The sequence below is a fragment of the Oncorhynchus nerka genome, linkage group LG18 (assembly GCF_034236695.1).
Source record: "Oncorhynchus nerka isolate Pitt River linkage group LG18, Oner_Uvic_2.0, whole genome shotgun sequence".
Classification (NCBI taxonomy): Eukaryota; Metazoa; Chordata; class Actinopteri; order Salmoniformes; family Salmonidae; genus Oncorhynchus; species Oncorhynchus nerka.
Window position 1 is genome coordinate 32,286,532 of NC_088413.1, and position 26,846 is coordinate 32,313,377.

The following is a 26,846-nucleotide window of genomic DNA, read 5'->3' on the forward strand; positions in this document are numbered from 1 at the left end:
TCAATTTTGTATTTCATTTAATCAAAATGGTCACACTCAATGTTGAAGTACAATACTTTTATTGCACAAACAATAAGTGACAAGTATATTCAAATATATAAAATAGTTAATGGTATTGAAAAAACATCCCGTGCCTATTTCCAAATGCCCCAGTACACGGTATACCGCCCAAGCCTACACAGTAGGGTACTCGATTGTTACCCAGAGATTATTTGATAGAGATAAAAACAGATACATTGGGCTTTTAAGATGAATGCACTGTCACTCTGAATAAGAGTGTCTGCTAAACTGTAAGTGGAATAACTCACTATTTTAACCCTACCTTTTCTGTACAACTGGTACCCTCGCTTGGATAAAATTAATTTTACAATACTTTGGAAATGTTCAACATTACACATATCTTCACTACTTTGTCAAGTTGATTAAGGCATTCTCACTATAAAACACCAGAATCAACCTAAGGGACATAGTTGTCACTTCATTAGTGAAGCATTTTTACAGAGCGGTTAACAAAGAAACCGGTACTCCTTATATATGCTTTATTTAGAGTTATGTAAATGTTGTGAAACTTTTAGCTATATGTTAGGATTTTTAATACATTGTAAGTCTGCATGATGTGACTAATGACGATTTGAAAAAATGTGCATTAAAGGCATGAGCTCTGCTTTCTTTTTTTTTGTGCAGGCTGTACACACTTCATCAGTCTCTCATTTAAAATTTTACAAGCACTTGATAATGCCCAGAATTTCCCGGCGGCATCCCCTTTGTGTGGCCGTAATGCCCCCTAAAACAAATCCATGCATTTTACGGCCAGTGGCTGTTGTGCCCTTGGGCTGAATATAATAATTATAATTTCCTTCTGGCTGGGTGCTCTGAAGCACCTCTCACTCACATGGTTTTCCATCACGTGATCAGCTCTTTCTCACAGGCTACAAGTGAAGACGGACACGTCGGGGATGCAACTGCGCATGTTCTTATCCAATTCCGAGGCGCATATTGAAGATATTGGAAGAACTGTCCACATTTACTTCGTCAGCCAACAAGATGAGTAGGCCTAACAAAACAGCAAAAGCACTAGCCTATGTCAATCTACTATCCCCCATAGTACAAAAGTTGACCTATTCTGCACGAGAAATAGCCTGGGACAGTTGTGGGATGCGATAGATCCCAAATTAATACAACCACTAGCATCAAAACCTTTTTTAAGCAATGAGGCTGACGAAAAAGATCAGGATGTTTAGCTTAAAATGTTAATTAACTATTAGGCTATTTCTTCACATTATAAGTGCAGCAATGCGTGAATGTTCCATTAGCGGGAAAACACCATTCTCATAGCAAAAGCTTTTATGCATGGAATCCTTTTATTATAAAAGGTGCATTTTAGAATCTTGAAACTCAGGCTCTACACCTGTTGTAACGTGGATTAATGTGCTTCATTTTAAGAAGTTATTTGGCTACTTTAGATGTGATACAAACCTTATCGAAACATATAGGCCTATGGGCTAGGTTACATGAGGTGTGTGACTATGATTTGAAAAAGGCATGTGCTGTTTCTTGCTTTACTCCACACGCTGTGCATCATTTACAAATGAAACGCTAATATTGTCACCCATCAGACTATTCTTGAATAAATCTTGTCTTTACATACACTAAATAATATGTGTGAAATGAGTTTTGATTTAGAATGGACCCGTCTCAAAACAGGGGCAGGGGGGAAAAATACACTTAAATAGCTAATGGTGGACACTTTTCCCGTGGTTCATGCCAGCCAGGTAGGCTGTACTCCTGTGGTAAAGAGAAACAATGTGCTTGTATTAGGAAAATTGAGAAATAAATATAGTAGGCCTAGCCTATAGAAATCTGATGGGATCCTCTTTCTAAATGGAGGCCATCACTCTGTTTTCTCAAGCAATTGCATAGTCTATAGAAATGTTGTGCAACATAGGCTCTCATGAAGTGTTTGATTACATTTGCATTGATGTTAGAGAGATAAGAGGGACAACAGAGTGCTGAGCACTAGGCAGTTAGCAAGTTTGGTAGGCTACTAATGATCATCAGCAACATGAGAGCTTGGAGAAGCTTAATTACAGTGACTAAATGGTCACGTGGAGTTTGTCCGCTGTCATGAGACGTGACAGCCGCTATGGCGGTCACTGTAACTAACAGCCCTACACCCACCTGGTGTCCCAGGTCTAAATCAGTGTCTGATTTAGAGGAGAACAATGAAGAAACGGCCTCTCTCCTGTGGACCTTCAGCTGCATCTTCAGCTGGTGGGAGAACCTCTTCTCACACTGGGTAAGCTGTAGGACTTCTCCCCTCTGTGGACTCTCTGGTGTCTCTTCAGGTTGGACGAGTGTGAAAAACTGGCCCGACACATGTGGCAGCCAAATGGTTTCTCCCCTGTGTGGACCCTCTGGTGCCTCTTCAGGCTGGACAAGTGTGAAAAACTGTCCTGACACATGTGGCAGCTGAACGGTTTCTCCCCCGTGTGCATCCTTTGGTGGATCTCCACCTGTTTGGGGAAACGGAAGGCTTTCCCACAGAACGAACACGGGAAGCGCTTCTCTTTGCCACCGGATCTACTGGCGTCTCTACTACTGTCATTTGTCAATGGGCTTGTGTAGCCATTTAGTGTTGAGGCACTGATATTGTCTGAGGTCTGGTTTAACATTAGGAGAGTGTGAGGAGGATGAAGGCCAGGGAGAGTATGTGTTGTCGCAGGGTCCATGTCCCAGTTGATAGATCCTATAGAAGGCAGGCTGAAGGCAGCACCTGTTAGGGGGTTAACCTGAGGCGAAATCAGTCTCTCTGAATCACAACTATAGGAGCAGGACGGAGCATCGCTAGCCGAGTCTGTGTCTGATCTCTCCTGACGCATATGGACACCTCCCCGTCCCCGCGGACCAAATCTACCCCTCGCCCTGGTCTCAGCCAGTCTGTTGTTTTGGAGAATAAGTTTGGTTGTTGTTTTGTGTTTGACTGTCTGTTTCTGGTTGTTTTGCCCCAGCCCAGAGTTGAGGACGTTGTCCCATCCACTGGCCTCCACTATGTCGCGTCTGTTCCTGGCCTGCTCTGTGATGTTGTCTCCTGGGCCCTTGACTGCACCCGTCTGGGTCTGGGAATCCAAGATGGCCGTCCAGTCTCCTCTGTTAGCCTCCAGCCAACCACCTGCAGGAAGAGGTTAGAAAATAGACTTTACAAACATGGCAGAGAACTCTACATATGGAGATTTTTTCATTGTCAAGTTCGTATATTGTTTCAAATCATAGCCAGGTGCATCACTATTCCCATTGAAGATCTATTACTGTATGTAGGCTTTATGTACTTCTCCATTACCTTGCTCCCCCATCTTTAGTCCACTCAGCAGATCAATTCTCTCTAGTCCGTCTTCTATTGTCTCCTCTTTGACCAGCAACAGATCAGGCTTCCCATCCTCCATGTCTACTGACTGTAAGAGATACAGAGTGAGAGGATGTTGGATCAAGAAATCTGATATGAGCACCTTGCTATGGAGCATCTTCTGATTGGGCAATGAGGGATTGCTATGCAAATGTATTACTTAATTTGATTACTTGACACTTCAGACCAAATTAATCAAGACAGTATCCACAAAGTGTCTGTAAGAATTTGTCGGAAGTTTACCTACACCTTAGCCAAATACATTTAAACTCAGTTTTTCACAATTCCTGACATTTAATCAGAGTAAAAATGCCCAGTCTTAGGTCAGTTAGGATCACCAATATATTTTAAGAATATGAAAATGTCATAATAATAGTGATTTAGTTCAGCTTTTATTTATTTTTCATCACATTCCCAGTGGGTCAGAAGTTTACACACACTCAATTTAGTATTTGGTAGCATTGCTTTAAATTGATTAACTTGGGTCAAACATTCTGGGTAGCCTTCCACAAGCTTCCCACAATAAGTTGGGTGAATTTTGGCCCATTCCTCCTGACTGAGTTGGTGTAACTGAGTCAGGTTTGTATGCCTCCTTGCTCGCACACGCCTTTTCAGTTCTGCCCACCAATTTTCTATAGGCTTGAGGTCAGGGCTTTGTGATGGCCACTCCAATACTTTGACTTTGTTGTCCTTAAGCCATTTTGCCACAACGTTGGAAGTATGCTTGGGGTCATTGTCCATTTGGAAGACCCATTTGCGACCAAGCTTTAACTGATGTCTTGAGATGTTGCTTCAATATATCCACATACTTTTTTACTTCCTCATGATGCCATCTATTTTGTGAAGTGCACCAGTCCCTCCTGCAGCAAAGCACCCTCACAACATAATGCTGCCACCCCTGTGCTTCACGGTTGGGATGGTGTTCTTCGTCTTGCAAGCCTCCACCTTTTTCCTCCAAACATAACGATGGTCAATATGGCCAAACAGTTCTAGTTCTGTTTCATCAGACCAGAGGACATTTCTCCAAAAAGTATGATCTTTGTCCCCATGTGCAGTTGCAAACCATAGTCTGGCTTTTTTATGGCGGTTTTGGAGCAGTGGCTTCTTCCTTGCTGAGCGGCCTTTCAGGTTATGTTGATATAGGACTTGTTTTACTGTGGATATAGATACTTTTGTACCCGTTTCCTCCAGCATCTTCACAAGGTCCTTTGCTGTTGTTCTGGAATTGATTTGCACTTTTCGCACCTTTACGTACGTTCATCTCTAGGAAACAGAACGCGTCTCCTTCCTGAGCATTATGACGGCTGTGTGGTCCCATGGTGTTTATACTTGCATACTATTGTTTGTACAGATAAACATGGTACCTTCAGGCATTTGGAAATTGCTCCTAAGGATGAACCAGACTTGTGGAGGTCTCCAATTCTTTTTTTCTGAGGTCTTGGCTGATTTCTTTAGATTTTCCCATGATATCAAGCAAAGAGGCACTGAGTTCGAAGGTAGGCCTTGAAATACATCCATAGGTACACCTACAATTGACTCAAATGATGTCAAGTAGCTTATCAGAAGCTTCTAAAGCCATGACATCATTTTCTGGAATTTTCCAAGCGATATAAAAAGGCACAAAGTAGATGTCCTAACCAACTTGCCAAAACTATAGTTTGTTTCACAAGAAATTTGTGGAGTGGTTGAAAAACAAGTTTTAATGACTAAAACTTAAGTGTATGTAAACTTCGACTTCAACTGTAGCTTTATTCATTATAATCTAAAATCCTAAACTGATCCTAGATCGGCTTTGTGGATACAGGCTCTGACCTAATACCATACAGACAGTAGTTCAGTGGCTTCACCTCAGTGAGACTGTGTGTGGTCCTGTGCTGCTCAGCTGGTTCCTCTGTGGGTTCAGGAGGAGGTGTAGTCTGGTTGTCCTCCATGACCATGGTCCCCTCAGGGTTCCCCAGACTCTCCTCACACCCCTCCTCCTTCACCAGCAGCACCTCTGGACCCTCCTCCTCCTGGAAAAAGACAGGTGACAGAGACATACACTCCCTCAGGTACGTACACACATATAAACACATTTTCAACATGAAGTGTTTACGAATCCCCACTACGTTTGAATCCTATATTGTCATTAGTTACTTCATTGTTAAACCAATCACAGACATTAATATGACGTTGTGGGTAAAAAGAAGTCCATTATAAGTCAAAAGTCAGACAAACCTGACTAATTTATTGGTGTACTGTAGGTGTTTTGCTTCATAGTTTGTTCTCCATATTCTTTTTAAAATAGGGAGCCAATTTGTTTTCACTACTTTTATTTCCATAAGTGTTCTAATGGAACTCTTGTCCCTCTGCAACAGACTTATGGTGAGAAATGTTTGAACCATGGAACAGCTATAAAATCACAGTATTGAATCGCAATACATATTGTATTTTGTGATATTGTATCCCGAGGTCCCTGGCAATTCCTGCCCTAATTTGTTATAAAGTGTGGTTGTGTGTTTGCAAAATAGGGTACGATCAGATGTGATGTGTACTGAAGAGAGTCTCAATTAAAGTCTTAAAGTCTGTTTATTCAACATAAAACAAGTTTTATATACACCATACGAAAACCACACATACGTGTTTATCTGCGTACCCGGCCCACCACCTCAAGCTCAACAAGACGGAGCTGCTCTTCCTCTCGGGGAAGTCCTGCCAGCTCCAAAACCACATCACGGTTGATTGACAACTCCATGGAGTACAAAGAACAAAGCAGTGACTTCCTGCAACTGTAATATATGGTTGTCTCACCCAGCTATCTTAAGATGAATGCACTACTAAGTCGCTCTGGATAAGAAAATCTGTTAAATGACTTGCATGTAATGTTACAACTAAAAAATGAATCTGCATGAACTTGATAAACTGCATTCATTTCCTCATTAAAAGTGTCTTAGGAAAAATTAAGTAGTTGAATGGAAGTAATGAAATAGGCATTTGTGAACATCATATAGCCTACACAGTACAAACAATATGTAACAGACATATTTTTTATATATATCACACAATATTCGACAGTGAAATCTGTTACTCTCGTTATTGCAAATGCATCTGTGGACCTTTTCTTCTAACAACCAAAATGAATCTTTATATTTAATGCAGGGTTTGATCTAAACATCAGAAGCTATTGAGTGGAATGGTTACTTTCTATGTTATAGTGGAATGGTTTTTCTGCTGCTTCCCTCTGAGAATCTCCCGTGTGGACCTTCAGGTGCATCTTCAGGTTGCCAGCCAGGGCGAAGCGCATGTCACACTGGGTACAGCAAAATGGTTTCTCCCCTGTGTGGACCCTCTGGTGCCTCTTCAGGTCACCAGCCTGGGAAAACCTTTTCTCACACTGGGGGCAGCTATATGGTTTCTCCCCTGTGTGGACCCTCTGGTGCCTCTTCAGGTCACAAGCCTGGGAGAACCTCTTCTCACACTGGGGGCAGCTAAAGGGTTTCACCCCTGTGTGGACCCTCTGGTGGATCTCAACATTCTGGAGGCAGCTGAAGCCTTTGTTACAGAACATGCAGAGGAACCGTTTCTCTTTACTACTACCTGATTTTGCACACCCACCCTGTGCCTTGGCCCTTTGGTCCTTTGAGTTCAATACCTGATCGAAAAGGATGCGGTCGTGTGAATCCGAAGGGGCCATCAACGTGGATACTGGGTCGCAATCCCTGAAATTGTGTAAAGCGTAGTGGGTGGTGACATTTAGATTAGTCTTTAAGCTTCCCCTGTAATCAAAGAAATCTTTGCCTTGTGAGTGTCCTCCTAAATGAGTCTCGTCTACATTCCATGTCGGAGGAGCGTCGCCCTCCACTTTTACGTCATTTACAACTATAACCTCCCCTTTCTTATCTTCGCACCCTTCAGAGTATACACTGTACCGGTTCCAGTCCCCTCTAGACAGATCAGTCTGTGTCTCTAAACCCAAGGATATGTTACCAGGGTCCATCTCTATAGCGTAAGAACAAGACGGATCATTGCCATTCTCGAATGTGTCACCCGAGTCCCGATTGGATGGAGCTGTCCTCGGGCTTGGGTTACCGTAAAGTAAATACTCTGAACTGGGAGCAGGAGAACAGCCCAGTGGCCCCAGTCTCTCTGGATCTGACCTGAGGTCAGATCCTGTGTGTAAAAGCCTTTTGGTTACAGTTAAAGTCTCGGTGTCAGTCTCTGACTTGAGGACGGCGTTGGGCGTTCCACTGACCTCCGTGATGCTGTGCCGTGTCCTATGCTTGGGCGCGGCAGCGGTGTGTAGGTCCTCCGTGGCTACAGGGTGGATGTCTCGGTTGTACCGTGGGTCCTCCTCTCCTTCAGACTTCTCCTGCTTGACCAGAGACGATCCTCCAGGACCTGCAGCCTCTACATCTGCAGACTGACACAAAGAGAGGATGTTATTAAAGGCATTTTAACTGGATAACAATGTCGCAGTGAACTCACAAGCTCTGTTATGGCAGATAAATAAGGATGTACATGAATAGCTGAGGGGAGTCTTTCTGAAATAAACAGGACACATTTGATGTACTGTAACGTTCTGTTACACTATGACACTGACCTCTTTCACGTTAACATGCTGGGTTGAGGTTCCACTCCCCTCATCAACAGTGATTGGTTGGTCATCTCGCCATGTATTGTATCCCACTGGCTTCACAAAGGTCCTGTGGCCTTCACCTGAGTGAGTGATTGGGGGAAAATAGGTGGTTAGGTTAGCAACTCTCAATGATCAACGGTATATTGTACACTAATGACAGTCTACATTTGACAAGGATGTAAGGTAACACTTCACCTAACTTCATATACTATTTATTGATTATGTTCCATGCATCACATCCTTTTATAAGTATTACAATTGGAAATATGGTTAGAATATGATACGGTCTTTGTGCAATAAGAACAGTCTTAATTGACTTGTAAAATAAAACAAATTGTGCAGGGTAAGTATTGCATACTATCCAAACACTAACCAAGACCATAGACTTAGACAGACATCACATTGTATCTGTCCCATTATGAGTCAGTGAGAGCATGGGCAGCACCATTGTAGTACAGACTGAGATATGTTCCCGGATTCATCCAAAGGCATTGAGATTACCAATAAGGAGGAAGGGGCGCGGCTCTGTTGCATCATGTTACGTTTGATGTGGCGTTCTTTTATGTTTTTAATATTTGTACACTTATTTCACAATCTGCCAATGATGGATTTACAGTGGTGGGGTGTTGTAGTGATCTTGTACATACCCGCTACAAAACGGACTAAATGATCAACGCTGCTGGCCACAGAATCCAATACAGCAGAGTTCCTACTACAGTTGTGGCCAAAAGTTGAGAGAATGACACAAATATTAAATTTCCACAAATGTTGCTGCTTCAGTGTCTTTAGATATTTCTGGCAGATGTTACTATGGAATACTGAAGTATAATTTCAAGCATTTCATAAGTGTCAAAGGCTTTTATTGACAATTACATGAAGTTGATGCAAAGAGTCAATATTTGCAGTGTTGACCCTTCTTTTTCAAGACCTCTGCAATCTGCCCTGGCATGCTGTCAATTAACTTCTGGGCCACATCCCGACTGATGGCAGGCCATTCTTGCATAATCAATGCTTGGAGTTTGTCAGAATTTGTGGGTTTTTGTTTGTCCACCTGCCTCTTAAGGATTGATCACAAGGTCTCAATGGGATTAAGGTCTGGGGAGTTTCCTGGCCATGGACCCAAAATATCGATGTTTTGTTCCCCGAGCCACTTAGGTATCACTTTTGCGTTATGGCAAGGTGCTCCACCATACTGGAAAAGGCATTGTTCGTCACCAAACTGTTCCTGGATGGTTGGGAGAAGTTGCTCTCGGAGGATGTGTTGGTACCATTCTTTATTCATGGCTGTGTTCTTAGACAAAATTGTGAATGAGCCCACTCCGTTGTCTGATAAGCAATCCCACACATGAATGGTCTCAGGATGCTTTACTGTTGGCATGACACAGGACTGATGGTAGCGCTCACCTTTCCGGATGCCCCAAACAATCGGAAAGGGGATTAATCAGAGAGAATGACTTTACCCCAGTCCCCAGCAGTCCAATCCCTGTACCCTTTTCAGATTATCAGTCTGTCCCTGATGTTTTTCCTGGAGAGAAGTGGCTTCTTTGCTGCCCTTCTTGACACCAGGCTATCCTCAAAGTCTTCACTTCACTGTGCGTGCAGATGCACGCACACCTGCCTGCAGATGCACGCACACCTGCCTGCTGCCATTCCTGAGCAAGCTCTGTACTGGTGGTGCCCTGATCCCACAGCTTAATCAACTTTAGGAGACGGTCCTGGCACTTGCTGGACTTTCTTGGGCGCCCTGAAGCCTTCTTCACAACAATTGAACCGCTCTCCTTGAAGTTCTTGATGATCCGATAAATGGTTGATTTAGGTGCAATCTTACTGGCAGCAATATCCTTGCCTGTGAAGCCCTTTTAGTGCAAAGCAATGATGACGGCATGTGTTTCCTTGCAGGTAACCATGATTGACAGAGGAAGAACAATGATTCCAAACACCACCCTCCTTTCCAAGCTTCCAGTCTGTTATTCAAACTCAATCAGCATGACAGAGTGATCTCCAGCCTTGTCCTCGTCAACACTCACACCTGTGTTAACGAGAGAATCACTGACATGATGTCAGCTGGTCCTTTTGTGGCAGGGCTGAAATGTCGTCTAAATGTTTTTGGGGGATTCAGTTCATTTGCATGGCAAAGAGGGTCTTTGATATTAATTGCAATTTATCTGATCACTCTTCATAACATTCTGGAGTATATGCAAATTGCCATCATACAAACTGAGGCAGCAGACTTTGTGAAAATTAATATTTGTGTCATTCTCAAAACTTTTGGCCACGATTGTACAATGCAACAAACGCGATGGATATCCCAATGGCCCATCTAATCCCCGATTGTCTGCGAGTGGATTACAAACCCAAACGTGGAAAGAGGAAAAACTTCCCTGACCCATCAGTTGTTAATCAATGCCCAGTCACTGAGGGGGAAAAGCAGATGAGCTGTCAGCGAATCTGCGCTTCCAACACGAATACCGGGAGGCCTGTTTGCTGGCATTTACTGAGACTTGGCTCAATGACAGAGTCCCGGCAGGGAAGTGGAGCTGGCCAGCTTCACTCTGGTCAGAGCGGACCGTGATCTGACAGTCACAGGGAAACATCACGGCGGGAGCATCTGCCTGCTTGTCAGGGAACAGTGGTGTAAATCATGAGAGAGACTCTGTACCCCCGAGATTGAACTGCTTTCTGTGTCACTGCAACCCTATTATCTGCCCCGTGAGTTCCGCCAATTGTTTGTTACCGTTGTGTACATTCAACCTAAAGCTAATATAACAAAGGCATCAGAGATGATTTATCTGTCACAGAAACTGGAATCTATCTCCTCCGACGCACCCACACTTATTTTAGGGGATTTTAACAGCTGTACTTTGCACAAAGTCCTGAGCACATACCACCAGTATGTGAAATGTCACACTAGGAATAATAAGACTTGATTTGTGCTATGGGACAATACCAAATGCGTTCTCTGCCACTACCAGACCTCCCCTGGGGACATCAGACCACAATGTGGTCTACCTCAGGTCAACCTACTGTTGCCTCCTGAAATGGGAGAAACCTACAGTTAAAAAAACGTACAGATCTGGAAGGACAACAGTATCACTCGTCTCCAGGGGAGTTTTGACTGTACCATGTGGGAGGTATGAGGACAGCAGCTCTGATCTTGTTGAACTCAGATGTTTCAGACTAATGTAAACTTCTGTGTTGAGTCAGTTGTGCCTACTAAAACCTGTAAAATCTTCCCTAACAATAAGTCTTGGGTATCAAAACATCTAAAATCACTACTTAATCGAAAGAAGGCAGTTTATGCTGAGGGTGATAGACAGGCTTTAAGAGATGTACAACGTGAGATCAAAAGACAGATACTGGTGGACAAGGAGGCATACAAGCAAAGGGCGGAGAGGACCATCCTCAGGAAACTCAAGGGTGGCCTGGCAAGGGATTAAATCCATGGCTAGCAACCCCACATAGGCAAGGGAAAAAACAGTTCTGACCTTGCTAGACATGAGGGCCAGAACATTGCTAATGAACTGAATGGTTTCTTCTCAAGATTTGAATCAGACAACCTTGCCGGAGGTAAAACAAATGGAAGCATCATTAAATGTTTGAGAGGGTTGTTGTTAAACAGGCTGATGTTTTGAAGTTGTTCAGGGGATGTAACACACACAAAAGCCCAGGCCCAGACAGAATAAGTGGGCATGTGTTAAAGCACTGTGCTGAACAATTGGCTGGTATTTTTACAGACATTTTCCAATCCTCGCTTGACCAGCAAAACATACCAGTATTGTGGAAAAAGTCAATAAATATACCAATTCCTAAAGCATCTAATCCCTCTGTGCTGAATGACAACCGCCTTGACGTCTTTAATAATGAAATGCCTTGAGAAAATTGTGAAAAGTCATTCTCGGTGTCACCCAGATGCTCCTCGACCCATTTCAGTTTGCCCATCAGCCCAGCAGAGGAGTTGATGATGCCATTCTTACGCTCCTCAACATGGTCTACAGACTTCTAGAGGGTGCCAAATCCCATGTCAGAGTTTTGTTTGTTGACTTACCTTCTGCCTTCAACACAAACCAGCCTTACATTCTGGCAGAGACTCATTCAGGACTTCTCCTTAGATGTGGGGCTGGTTTTGTGGCTGTTGGACTTCCAGAGCCAACAGTCAGAGCAGGTCAAAATAGGTCCCCATGTGTCGGACATACCCAACAACACAAGCTCTCCTCAGGGATGTGTTTTGTCCCCACTCCTGTACATCTTGTACACTAATAGTTGTACTAGTTCCCATCCTGACAGACACAGCGTTAAGTTCGCTGATGACTCAGCCTGTTGCATGATGACGAGGAACACCATGGCCCGGTCCTAAATGACTTTGTAGAGTGGCGTGACGAATCACACTTGGTCCTCAATACCAATAAGACCAAAGAGATGTGCATAGACTTCAGGAAGCATACAACACCTACCAGAAATCAGAACATAGAGATTGTAGAGAAATATAAATATCTGGGTGTCCTCCTGGGCAATAAGCTTCAGTGGAGTAAATGTACAGACCTCCAAAAATAGTCTATAGAGACTGTACTTTCTCAAAAAGCTGGGATCTTTTAATGTTAATTGTACTATACTGACTCTGTTATACAAATCTTTAATTGAGAGTATTTTTAACTCTTTGTATTGTTTGTTTGTTTGGCAATTCCACTGTCAGCCAGAGAAGTATGCTGATAAGGATTATCACCACAGCAAGCAAGATACTTGGAGTCAAACAGACAGGCCTGGATGAGATGTGAGAATGCTGTTCATCGACTACAGCTCAGCATTTAACACCATAGTACCCTCCAAACTCGTCATCAAGCTCGAGACCCTGGGTCTTGACCCCGCCCTGTGCAACTGGGTACTGGACTTCCTGACGGGCCGCCCCCAGGTGGTGAGGGTAGGTAACAACATCTCCACTCCGCTGATCCTCAACACTGGGGCCCCACAAGGGTGCGTTCTGAGCCCTCTCCTGTAACTCCCTGTTCACCCACGACTGCGTGGCCACGCACGTCTCCAACTCAATCATCAAGTTTGCGGACGACACAACAGTGGTAGGCTTGATTACCAACAACGACGAGACGGCCTACAGGGAGGAGGTGAGGGCCCTCGGAGTGTGGTGTCATGAAAATAACCTCACACTCAACGTCAACAAAACTAAGGAGATGATTGTGGACTTCAGGAAACAGCAGAGGGAACACCCCCCTATCCACATCGATGGGACAGTAGTAGAGAGAGTAGTAAGTTTTAAGTTGTTCCTCGGCGTACACATCACAGACAAACTGAATTGGTCCACCCACACAGACAGCATCGTGAAGAAGGCACAGCAGCGCCTCTTCAACCTCAGGAGGCTGAAGAAATTCGGCTTGTCACCAAAAACACTCACACACTTCTACAGATGCACAATCGAGAGCATCCTGTCGGGCTGTATCACCACCTGGTACGGCAACTGCTCCGCCCACAACCGTAAGGCTCTCCAGAGGGTAGTGAGGTCTGCACAACGCATCACCGGGGGCAAACTACCTGCCCTCCAGGACACCTACACCACCCGATGTCACAGGAAGGCCATAAAGATCATCAAGGACAACAACCACCCGAGCCACTGCCTGTTCACCCCGCTATCATCCAGAAGGCGAGGTCAGTACAGGTGCATCAAAGCTGGGACCGAGAGACTGAAAAACAGCTTCTATCTCAAGGCCATCAGACTGTTAAACAGCCACCACTAACATTGAGTGGCTGCTGCCAACACACTGACTCAACTCCAGCCACTTTAATAATGGGAATTGATGTAAAATATATCACTAGCCACTTTAAACAATGCTACTTAATATAATGTTTACATACCCTACATTATTCATCTCATATGTATACACTGTACTCTATATCATCTACTGCATCTTTATGTAATACATGTATCACTAGCCACTTTAAACTATGCCACTTTGTTTACATACTCATCTCATATGTATATACTGTACTCAATACCATCTACTGCATCTTGCCTATGCCGCTCTGTACCATCACTCATTCATATATCTTTATGTACATATTCTTTATCCCTTTACACTTGTGTGTATAAGGTAGTAGTTGTGGAATTGTTAGGTTAGATTACTCGTTGGTTATTACTGCATTGTCGGAACTAGAAGCACAAGCATTTCGCTACACTCGCATTAACATCTGCTAACCATGTGTATGTGACAAATACATTTGATTTGAGATCTTTAAAAGGTCAGGGCCCTCAGCAAGGCTCACAAAATCATTTTAGAACCAAGCCACCCCCTGTACCCTGACTTTGAACTACTCCCCTCTGGGCGCAGGTTTAGGGCACCCCTCGACAGGAGAAACAGATCTAGACAATCATTTGTGCCAGGTGTAATATCCCTCCTAAATAGCTCGGGCTCATGTCCCTATCGACCCAGTAAGACCAGCAGGCTAGTCTCTTTTTATTGGTATGTAAAGTGAAAGTTGTATTGTCAATTTGTTTTGTTATTTAAATGCCACTTTAAAACGAGTACGTGACACTGCAAATACATTTCCCCATGGGGACAATAAAGTCAGTAAAGTAAATAAGTGCATGGACGACGTCTTCCCCCAAAGTGACCATATGAACGTATCCAAACCAAAACCCATGGATTTCTGGCAATATCCACGCTGTGCTAAAGGCTAGAGCTACCGCTTACAAAGAACAGGACACAGACATGGACGCCTACAAGAAAGCCTGCTACGACCTTTGACGAGACATCAAACATGGAAAAGGACAATGTAGGAGGAAGGTGGAATCCTATTACTGGCTCCGACGCTCTTCGGATGTGGCAGGGTTTGCAGACTGTGAAATGCCCATTGATGCAGAACTCCCAAGCGAGCTTAATGCCTCGTATGCTCACTTCAAAGAAAACATGGAGTAATGCATGCAAGCCCATGTTGTTCCGGATGACTGTGTGATCTCGCTCTCCATGGGCGACGCGAGTTAAACACTCACAAGACTGAAAACCAGGGAGTGTTCTCAGAGCCTATACAGACCAGTTGGCACGTGTCTTCAGACATTTTCAATCTCTCCTTGTCCCAGTATGTAATGGAAAGATGGCGCTGACAGACATGGTCGCCTTGTTTCAGGCTCCTAAGCAACTGTACAGTATAGTTTCTTTTTTTCGCTCTCAAATTATTAGGCCAGAATGTTATTTGCATTGTTACATACAGCCTGAAATAATTTGGGGATATCAGAGAGGCGGTAACTCACCAGCATTTCAACCAGGAATATGTCTTTCTTGAATAGGATCTTTTGTTCGTACCTTCCAAGGTGATAGAACTTATCCCAAATGCTGCTCCAAAACGCCACCGGCGGAGAAGAGGTATTCGGAGTGGACTTTTAGTCCAACTCAGGAGGCGTGCACACCATCCACCGCATCAGACAGAGTATATTACTCGCTAATGTTCAGTCTCTGGACAATAAAGTAAACGAGCTCAGGGCGAGGATCTCCTAACAGAGACATCACGGACTAACATACTCCGTTTCCATAAATCATGGCGCTCTCTGGATATACTGTCCCCCTCCATACAGCCAGCTGGGTTTTCAATACATTGTGCAGATAGGAATAAGGAACTCTCCGGCAAGAAGAAAGACGGAGGTTAACCACTCACGGTGTGATTGTGTTAACATACAGACACAAGTAATTTTGTTCACCCAACCTAGAATACCTCACAATCAAATGTTGACCACATCCCCTCCCTAGAGAATTTTCCTTGGTTATCATCACAGCCATATATATTACCCTTGGAGCAGATACCATGACAGCTTTCAAGGAACTACACTGGACCTTGTGAAAACTGGAAACTGCATATCCTGAGGCCGAATTTATTATAGTTGGACTTTAATAAAGAAAATCTAAGGAAAAGGCTACCTAAGTTCTATCAACACATCGCCTGCAGTACTCACACTTCAAAAACTCCCAACCATTGTTACTCTCCCTTCCGGGATGGCTACAAGGCCCTCCTCCGACCTACCTTCGGCAAATCAGATCACAACTGCATTTTGATCCTCCCTTCCTATTAGGCAGAAACTCAAAACAGGAAGTACCTGTGCTAAGGTCTATTCAATGCTGGTCTGACCAACTGGAATCCATGCTTCACGACTGTTTTGATCACGCAGACAGACTTGTTCGGACTGACATGGTGGCTGAGTTCATCAGGAAGTGTATTGGGGATGTTGTTCCCATGGGGATGATTAAAACCTATCCAAACAAAATTGTGGATAGATGGCAGCATTCCTGCAAAACAGTGTGAACCACCGCATTTAACCACAGCAAGGGCAAGGTGACTGGGTATATGATTGTTTGTATTCAGTCTAGTTATGCCCTCCATAAGGCAATCAAACAGGCAAAATGTCAGTACAGAGACAAAGTGGAGTCGCAATTCAATGGTTCACACACAAAACGTATGTGGCAAGGACTCCAGACAATCATGGGTTGTAAAGGGAAATCCAGCCACGTCACGGACACCGACGTCTTGCTCCCGGACAAGCTAAACCCCTCCTTCGCCCGCTTCGAGGATAACACAGTGCTGCCAACACGGGCCACTCCAGAGGACGGTGAGCTCTTGTTCTCTGTGGCCAATGTAAATAAGACATTTAAGCGTCTTAACCCTCGTAAGGCTGCCAGCCCATACAGCATCCCTGGCCTCATTCTCAGAGCATGCGCAGACCAGCTGGCTGGAGTGTTCACAGGACATATTCAATCCCAGTCTGCTATCCCCACTTGCTTCAAGATGTCCACCATCGTTCCTGTACCCAAGAAACAAAACTGAACTCAATGACTATCGCCCTGTAGTACTCATTTCTGTCATTATGAAGTGCTTTGAGAGGATAGTTAAGGATCTAATCGACTAGACCCACTGCATTTTGCAAACTGCCCCAATAGAGCCACAGACAACGCAATCGCACTGCCCTATCCTATCTGGGCAAGAGGAATACCTATGTAAGAATGCTGTTCATTGACGACAGCTCAGCCTTCAACACCATAGTTCCCTCCAAGCTCATCATTAAGCTCGGGGCCCAGGGTCTGAACCCCACCCTGTGCAACTGGGTCCAGGTGTTCAACAGGCCGCCCCCAGTTGGTGAAGGTAGGCAATAACACCTCCACTACGCTGATCCTCAACAGAGGGGCCCCACAAGGGTGCATGCTCAGCCCCCTCCTGTACTCCGTTTACCCATGACTGTGTGGCCACTCACGCCTCCAACTCAATTATCAAGTTTGCAGATGACAACAGTATAGGCCTAATTATTTATTATTATTATGTATATGTATATGTAGTGTATTCTAGTCAAGTTCATCATATTCAACTATTGCTGTACATATACTATTCTATCCACGTATTCTTCAGATATATATATATACTGTCCATAATGTCTAAAAAAATATATATATATAAAACGCAACATGTAAAGTGTTGGTCACATGTTTCATGAGCTGAAATAAAAGACCCCAGTAATGTTCCATACACACAAAAAGCTTATTTCTCTCAAATTGTGTATATATTTGTTTACATCGCTGTCAGTGAGTATCTCTTTGCCAAGATAATCCATGCCCCTGACAGGTGTGGCATATCAAGAAGCTGATTAAACAGCATGATCATTACACGGGTGCACCTTGTGCTGGAGACAATAAAAGGCCCCTCTAAAATGTGCAGTTTTGCCAACACTCAATTCCACAGATGTCTCAAGTTGAGGGAGCGTGCAATAGGCATGCTGACAGCAGGTATGTCCACCAGAACTGTTGCCAGATAATTTAATGTTCATGTCTCTACTATAAGCTGCCTCCAATGTTGTTTTAGAGAATTTGGCAGTACGTCCAACCGGTCTCACAACTGCAGACCATGTGTAACCATACCAGCCCAGGATTCCACATCTGGCCTCCTTACCTGCGGGATTGTCTAAGACCAGCCACCCGGACAGCTGATGAAACCCTTTGCCTTGATGACAGCTTTGCACACACTTGGCATTTTCTCAACCAGCTTCACCTGGAATGCTTTTCCAACAGTCTTGAAGTAGTTCCCACATATGCTGAGCACTTGTTGGCTGCTTTTCCTTCACTCTGCGGTCCAACTCATCTCGATTGGGCTGAGGTCAGTTGATTGTGGAGGCCAGGTCATCTGATGAAGCACTCCATCACTCTCCTTCTCAGTCAAATAGCCCTCACACAGCCTGGAAGTGTGTTGGGTCATTGTCCTGTTGAAAAACAAATGATAGTCCCCCTAAGCACAAACCACATAGGATGGCGAATCGCTGCAGAATGCTATGGTAGCCATGCTGGTTAAGTTTGCCTTGAATTTTATATAAATCACAGAGTCACCAGCAAAGCACCCTCACACCACCTCCTCCATGCTTCACAGTGGGAACAACACATGCAGAGATCATTCATTCACCTAGTCTCCATCTCACAAAGACACAGCGGTTGGAACCAAAAATCTCATTTGGACTCATCAGACCAAAAGGACAGATTTCAACCGGTCTAATGTCCATTGCTCAAGTTTCTTGGACCAAGCAAGTCTCATCTTCTTATTGGTGTCCTTTAGTAGTGGTTTCTTTGCAGCAATTCAACCATGAAGGCCTGATTCATGCAGTCTCCTGTTTACAGTTGATATGTGTCTGTTACTTGTAAAGCATTTATTTGGGTTGCAATCTGAGGTGCAGTTCACTGTAATGAACTTATTCTCTGCAGCAGAGGTAATGGAGGCTTCCTTTCCTGTGGCGGTCCTCATGAGAGCCAGTTTCATCACAGCGCTTGATGGTTTTTGTGACTGCACTTGAATAAATGTTAAAGTTCTTGACATTTTCCATACTGACTGACCTTCATGTCTTAAAGTAATGATGGACTGTTTCTCTTTGCTTATTTGTGTGGTTCTTGCCATAATATGGACTTGGTCTTTTACTAAATATGGCTATCTTTTGTATACCACCCCTACCTTGTCACAACAAAATTCCACAAATTAACTTTTAACAAGGCATACCTGTTAATTGAAATGCATTCTAGGTGACTACCTCATGAAGCTGGTTAAGAGAATGCCAAGTGTGCAAAGCTGTCATCTAGGCAAAGGGTGGCTACTTTGAAGAATATGAAATATATTTGGTTATCACAGTTTGTCTTCACTATTATTAGACAATGTAGAAAATAGTAAAAATTAAGAAAAACCCTGGAATGAGTAGGTGTGTCCAAACTTTTAACTGGTACTGTATGTGTATATATTTATTTATTTATACTCCGGACACCAACATTGTCATCCTAATCTTTCTATATTTCTTAATTCCATTATTTTACTTTTAGATAAGCGTGCATTGTTAGATATTACTGAACTGTTGGAGCTAGGAACACCTGCAATAACATCTGCTAAACTGTTGTATGTGACCAATAAAATTGAATTTGATCTCAACGTTTCAAACTGACCACCATTGTCCCTGTTCCCAAGAACTCCAAGGTAACCTGCCTAAATGACAATCATCCCGTAGCACTCACATCTGTAATTGTGAGTGCTTTGAAAGGCTGGACATGACAACATCATCATCCCAGATGCCCTACCCTGGACCCACTCCAAGTTGCATACTGCCCCAAAAGATCCACAGATGACACAATCTCAATTGCACTTCACACTGCTCTCGCCCACCTGGACATGAGGGGAAATAACTATGTGAGGATGCTGTTCATAGACTACAGCTCAGCATTCAAAATGAAGAGGGTTAAACCAAGGCCTCATACCTTTTAAATGGTTAATAAATTGTGTTATGATAAACTGTAAGGTCACCTCTTCTAGGAGACCTGTGTGTGTATTAACACCTGTTTTGAGTGTTGTGCCCTTCAGACATTATCAGAAGGCGGAAACTGCCTACGTTCATACATACTCCTCCTGTCTGGGCCCCACCTGGCTATCGGTTCTGAGAATACGACTAGTTTTCTGAAAACACAAGGCCGCCGCAGGCCTGATGAAAACAGACACCTGTCAGAAGATGCTTGGACTCGTTCCCCTTATGACCCTATACTTGTGATGAAAGGTCAAGTTTCAGTCAAACCCACTTCTGAGCTTTTAATTGCTGATAAGATGGTTGCTGCAGTCAGGGGGAGGTTAGATTTGTTAAAATGTTGCCATGGAAACTCAAACAAGGATTGGGAGAAGCTATATGAATTACAGGATGTCTTAGACATTTTGCAGAACCTGGGGAGAGCTATTATGTACTGTACTCTGTACCAACTTCTGCCTACAATTGTATTACTAAAGGAGTATTTTAATACTTAAAACAAAGTCTGTTTCCTTTCCATTACTAATGTATGTTTGATAATTATATAGACCTGATCATTTGTTGAAGAACCCTGTGACTGAATGCCTCCCTCTGAAACTGGATCCTGGACTCCCTGACGTGCCGGCTCTAGGTTGTGAGGGTAAGCAACAACACCTCCGCCATGCTGACCCTCAACATGGGGGCCAATCAGGGGTGCATGCTTAGTCCCTTCCAGTAAACCCTGTTCACCTACAACTGCATGGTCCAGTCATTTCATTCTCAACCAGGATTTCATCATACATGTCAAGCAGTGAAGTTTCAGCTCTGTCTGTCAATGGCCTCTCTTCCTCGGTGCACACTGTCACTGTGTCCGTTTCCATCTTGTCCAGCTATGTATGCAACACTTCACATAAAACCTGTTTCTTGTCTGCATCGAAGTAGTGGTCCTTGTACTTAGAATCGAGCATGAAGACGGCACAGTAAAGAGAGAATGCCACGAATCGCTTGTTCACAGCCTGTTTGGCGGTTTTGTTGAACAGGTGTTTCAATGCCATGACAGAGGGTATCGCGTATGCTGCAGGTGAAGTTGATGAGCTTATTTCTCGAGTCAGTTGTTAGAATGGAGCTAGCGTGTTCATATTTCCAAGTTCCAAACACATTCTCAAATGCCATTGAAAAGGCAGCAGCGCTATGACAACCAGCACATTCATGAGCATGCAATACGACTTTCCTCAGTACCAAATCCTTGGCGACCCACTGTGCTGTCAGACTCAGCATGCTCATGGGGCTGATATCGCTGGTCAAAATGTCAGTCATGAAGCTATTACTGTGTAACTCCGGGTAGAGCAACATCTGCAAAAAAACGCACTTGGTAGTGTGTACCGGTGCTCGACCAGTCAGTGAAAGCAAACATCACCCACGAAAGAGAACGGTTGATTGTCAAGGGAAATGACATTATCTTGGCGTTAATGTATTTCGCCTTTGCGTTGTCTCGCTGAAATATTCTTACTCTTTCAAATGACTTGTTGACTGCTCGATCCACACAGCAGACATTGTGGGCTAGGTTAGGAATGCTGTGTTGCACGTGTAGCGCAAAATTCTTGCATCATTATGTCATGTACCTACGTTATATAGGTATGCAAGTCAGATTTGACATCAGTTTTGCACATTGGCGTTAAACGAGACATTGAACATTTCTAGCTAATATCGGCCGATTCCAATATGTTTACCGATATAGCGTGCATCCCTACTACAACCCCCCAACACACACACTGATATCACACATCATATACTGCTGCTAAACTGTTCTTTATTTTATGCTTATTATCTATTCTGATACCAAGTTACATTACCCTGCCTTTATGTACATATCTACCTCAAATACCTTGTGCCCCTGCACAGTGATAGGGGTAACCCAGACAGGTCACAGGGGCTATAAAGCTGAAGCAGCCGTTCATTACATTTTTTTCACCATCAAATATGGTAGTGAGAGGAAGTCCAGTTGCTGGCGCCGGAGGGGATGGCTGCCGATTTATCGGCTCTTAACCAACCATGCTATTCTGTTTGTTTTTTCGTGTTGTTCATAACTTGTTTTGTACATAATGTTGCTGCTACTCTCTCCTTTGCAGAAAAGTCTCCCCAAAGAATGATGTTTCCACCTCCATGCTTCACGGTTGGGATGGTGTTCTTGGGGTTGTACTCATCCTTCATCTTCCAAACACAGCAAGTGGAGTTTAGACCAAAAAGCTCTATTTTTGTCTCATCAGACCACATGACCTTCTCCCATTCCTCCTCTTGAACCACCCAGATGGTCATTGGCAAACTTCAGACGGGCCAGGATTTGAATCCATGACGGCGTAGTGTGTTACTAATGGTTTTCTTTGAGACTGTGGTCCTAGCTTTCTTCAGGTCATTGACCAGGTCCTGTCGTGTAGTTCTGGGCTGATCCCTCACCTTCCTCATGATCATTGATGCCCCACGAGATGAGATCTTGGATAGAACCCCAGACCGAGGGTGATTGACCGTCATCTCGAACTTCTTCCATTTTCTAATAATTGCGCCAACAGTTGTTGCCTTCTCACCAAGCTGCTTGCCTATTGTCCTGTAGCCCATCCCAGCCTTGTGCAGGTCTACAATTTTATTCCTGATGTCCTTACACAGCTCTCTGGTCTTGGCCATTGTGGAGAGGTTGGAGTCTGTTTGATTGAGTGTGTGGACAGGTGTCTTTTATACAGGTAACGAGTTCAAACAGGTGCAGTTAATACAGGTAATGAGTGGAGAACAGGAGAGCTTCTTAAAGAAAAACTAACTGGTCTGTGAGAGCCGGAATTCTTACGGGTTGGTAGGTGATCAAATACTTATGTCATGCAATAAAATGCAAATTAATGACTTATTAAAAATCATACAAATGTGATTTTCTGGATTTTTGTTTTAGATTCCGTCTCTCACAGTTGAAGTGTACCTATGATAAAAATTACAGACCTCTACATGCTTTGTAAGTTGGAAAACCTGCAAAATCAGCAGTGTATCAAGTACCTGTTCTGCCCACTGTGTGTCTATGTGTGTATATATATATGTATAGATGTAATAATGACAATTACAACAATACTGAATGAACAATGAACACTTATTTTAACTTCATTTAATACATATATAAAATATTTTTAGTCTCATAAATAATGAAACATTCAATTTGGTTTAAATAATGCAAAAACAGTGTTGGAGAAGAAAGTAAAAGTGCAATATGTGCCACGTAAAAAAAAACATAAGTTCCTTGCTCAGAACATGAGAACATATGAAAGCTGGTGGTTCAATATTCCCAGTTCTTCAATATTCTCAGTTAAGAAGTTTTAGGTGGTAGTTATAGGAATTATGACACGTTGACTAGTTCTCTCCATACCATTTGTATCTCATATACCTTTGACTATTGGATGTTCTTACAGGCACTTCAGTATTGCCAGCCTAATCTCGGAAGTTGACAGGCTTGAAGTCAAACAACGCTGTGCCTCAAGCATTGCTAAGAGCTGCTGGCATACGCAGTAAAGTGCTGTTTGAATGAATGCTTACGAGCCTGCTGCTGCCTGCCACCACTCAGTCAGACTGCTCTATCAAATCATAGACTTCATTATAATATAATAAACATAGAGATATGAGCCTTAGGTCATTTGTATGGTAAAATCCCGAAACTATCATTTCGAAAAAAACAGTGAAATACGGAACCGTTCTGTTTTTTATCGAATGGTTGGCAACCCTAAGTCTAAATATTGCTGTTGCATTGCACAACCTTCAATGTTATGTCATAATCATGTAAAATTCTGGCAAATTAGTTAACAGTTGGCAACAAGCCAGGCGGCCCAAACTGTTGCATATACCCTGACTCTGCTTGCACTAAATGCAAGAGAAGTGACACAATTTCCCTAGTTAATATTGCCTGCTAACAATTTATTTTAACTACATATGCAGGTTTAAAAAGATATTTCTGTGTATTGATTTTAAGAAAGGCATTGATGTTTATGGTTAGGTTGAAGTAGGCTGTGATTTGATGATAAATTAACCACCACATTGAGTATATGCAACGCAGGACAAGCTAGTTAACCTAGTTATATCAACCATGTGTAGTTAATTAGTTATGATTGATATTTATATTTGTTGTATTCGGCGCATGTGACAAATAAAATGTGGTAGTGGGAGAGGATGGTGAAGCTGGGTCGACATTCTGCAAATTCTCAACCATGAAACGTCTGATCCCAAAACTATAATCTGTTATGAACACAGTGCACTAAGTTTGATAGACTTGACCCTTTGCCCCCCAAAAATGAAATTGCATTGTGTTGGAATGCAATGTCAAATTGAGTTTGTGCACATGCGCACTTCAGAGGTGGTGTTCCCTAATGGAAATATGCAAATACACACTACAACACACCAATAGGATCTTGCTAGCTCGTGCTTGGCTTTGCCCACCTCCTTGCTTGTTCTGACCACTATGCTTCATTTGCTCCCACTGTAAATGACACAGATGAACTATCTTGGGTTAGTTATAAATATATCTTTGGTGAAATGGTACCTTTTCTCCATGTATATAGCTTAAATCTTGTGTGTTTTACACCTCATGTTACAATTGTATTTTACTTATTTTTTACTCTGCATCATTGGGAAGCGCTTGTAAGCATGCATTTCAAAGTGAAGTCTACACCTGTTGTATTTGGCACATGTGACAAATACAATTTGATTTGAAGCCATCTCCATTTTGAAGTAGTCCATTTTATTTTTCTACTACTTCTATGAGTTGGCAAACAAACTGGAAGTGTGCATACTGCCATCTGTACTGTGTTGTTTGAACATGTATAAAGCCAAAGTTGGCGATTTACTGCCACCTGCAGTTATGGAATGTTTACTCACGAGTATAATTCGTTAGTTGATCAAAGATCCCTGAATGACATAATGTGGCCCTTCCTTCACCCATTGGAAGTCCCACCCAGTTGACTGCTTCAAAACGCTGCCCATTGCTAACAAGCTTGAGTCCACTATCATTCTCTAGGACCAAGACACCATTTTGGGTAACACATCTGAACACATGCCCAGAGGGGGCCCGCAGCCTCGGCCTTCTACAAAATGTACCTCTTGTCGTTCCTCTGTATCGGTCGAGGATCTTGACACTACTGGGACGACGCTCCCGTGCCACCTTCAGTTCCAGTAGCTGTAGTTTCCTCCGCAATCCCCGGTTTTCTTTCTGGCTTTGAGAAATTTCCAAACGAAACACTGCATAGTCGTCGTCTACGAGTTTACAGATCTCTACCACAGCTGCGTTAGCCAGCACCTCCATAATGGAAGCTATTTGAGTGTGAAAAACCATAACGTTGCCATTGCAGTTAGCCATTGTTAGCAGCTAGCTAGCGTTACCTAGATAACATATCGACCAAGTCCTGTCTCCAACGTGAATTAAAGACTACCTGAGTTAAGTATGTGATGCTGTGCCGTTAAATTAGTTTGTGTTCCAGGGTGTTAATAAACGTCTAAATAACAACATAAACGCTAACGTGAAATTGTATTTTGTCACCGTTAATTTCTCTTCTGTGTAGAAGGAAGTTATCTTATTGGTTGGCGTCATTGCTCAAAGGGCGTGGTTAAAATAAAAAGTTATGCGCACGTGTTTTTTTTATACGGTACTACAGATTACATTACACATCAAATCTCCTATGATCAATGATTTTGTCCGAATAACAATACTAGCGTACTATGTGTTTAATAATTAAACTTCATACTAATATAGTCGTTTCATTTAGTAGAATTCACTCGTCTTTTTCGACTCACATGTTTGACGCGCTGTAGCAAAGTGAACGAATGGCAGGAGTAAACGCAATTGTGCATTCGAAATTTCATATACAATTTTTTTGCAGAACATACTTGTTTAGAAATAAGTGTGAGTAAGAATATATTAAGAAAAAATAGAACAACGTTATACCATCTAAATCTAATTGTATTAGTCGCATGCTTCGTAAACAACAGGTTTGGACTAACAGTGAAATGCTTACTTATGGGCCCTTCCCAACAATGTAGAGAGAAAGAAAATAGAGCCATAGGGTGGGTTTGTAAATTCTCTTTGGCTATCTACTCTGATTTCACTGCGACCTGTACACTCTCGTTGGCTGGCCCTTGAGTAATACTCGTTGCCAAACCGACTGGCTCCAGGTCATCTACAAGTCTCTGCTAGTTAAAGTCCCGCCTTATCTCAGCTCACTGGTCACCATAGCAGCACCCACCCATAGCACGTGCTCCAGCAGGTATATCTCACTGGTCACCCCCAAAGCCAATTCCTCCTTTGGCCGCATTTCCTTCCAGTTCTCTGCTGCCAATGACTGGAACGAACTGCAAGACACTCATATCTCTCTCACTAGCTTTAGAGCAGCTCACCAGCTGTCAGAGCAGCTCACAGATCACTGCACCTGTGCATAGTCCATCTGTAAAAAGCCCATCCAACTACCTAATCCCCATACTGTATTGATTTATTTATTTATCTATCTTGCTCCTTTGCGGCCCAGTATCTCAACTTGCACATTCATTTTCTGCACATCTATCACACGTGATTAATTGGTATATTGTAATTACTTCGCCACCATGGCCTATTTATTGCCTTTACCTCCCTTATCTTACCCCATTTGCACACACTGTATATAGACTGTTTCTACTGTATTATTGACTGTATGTATGTTTATTCCATGTGTAACTCTGTTGTCGAACTGCTATGCTTTATCTTGGCCAGGTCGCAGTTGTATATGATAATTTGTTCTCAACTAGCCTACCTGTTAAATAAAGGTTAAATAAAATAAATAAAAAATATGTACATATAATTACGAAATAAAGTGACATAGCAGCAGCTTATGTGATGAGTATAAAACGTTGGTGCAAAAAGAGTCAATGGACAAAGTTCAGGTAGCTACTTGGTTAACTATTTAACTAACTACTTAGCAGTCTTATGGCTTGGGTGTATAAGCTGTTCATGGTCCTGTTAGTTCCAGACTTCGTGCTTTGGTACCACTTGCCGTGCGGTACTGGAG

General features: G+C 43.1%; 1 protein-coding gene across 2 annotated transcripts; it reads right to left on the reverse strand.

Moving 5' to 3' along the window:
* Nucleotides 1–25,393, reverse strand: LOC115146735 (uncharacterized). 2 transcript variants are annotated; one of them, XR_010459713.1, is made up of 7 exons: nt 24,910–25,393; nt 7,980–8,095; nt 7,632–7,799; nt 5,248–5,412; nt 3,338–3,449; nt 2,179–3,169; nt 1–1,785 (listed from the first exon to the last, which is right to left on the reverse strand). XR_010459713.1 is itself a non-coding variant. In XM_065004018.1 (6 exons), exons 1-6 carry the CDS (start codon nt 25,166–25,168, stop codon nt 2,265–2,267), a joined length of 1,725 nt encoding a protein of 574 aa, XP_064860090.1. In that variant the 5' UTR covers nt 25,169–25,393; the 3' UTR covers nt 1–2,264. The 2 variants fall into 2 exon arrangements, 1 of the variants encoding a protein (XP_064860090.1); XM_065004018.1 differs by having other exon boundaries at nt 1–3,169.
* Nucleotides 25,394–26,846: the final 1,453 nt, after the last annotated feature.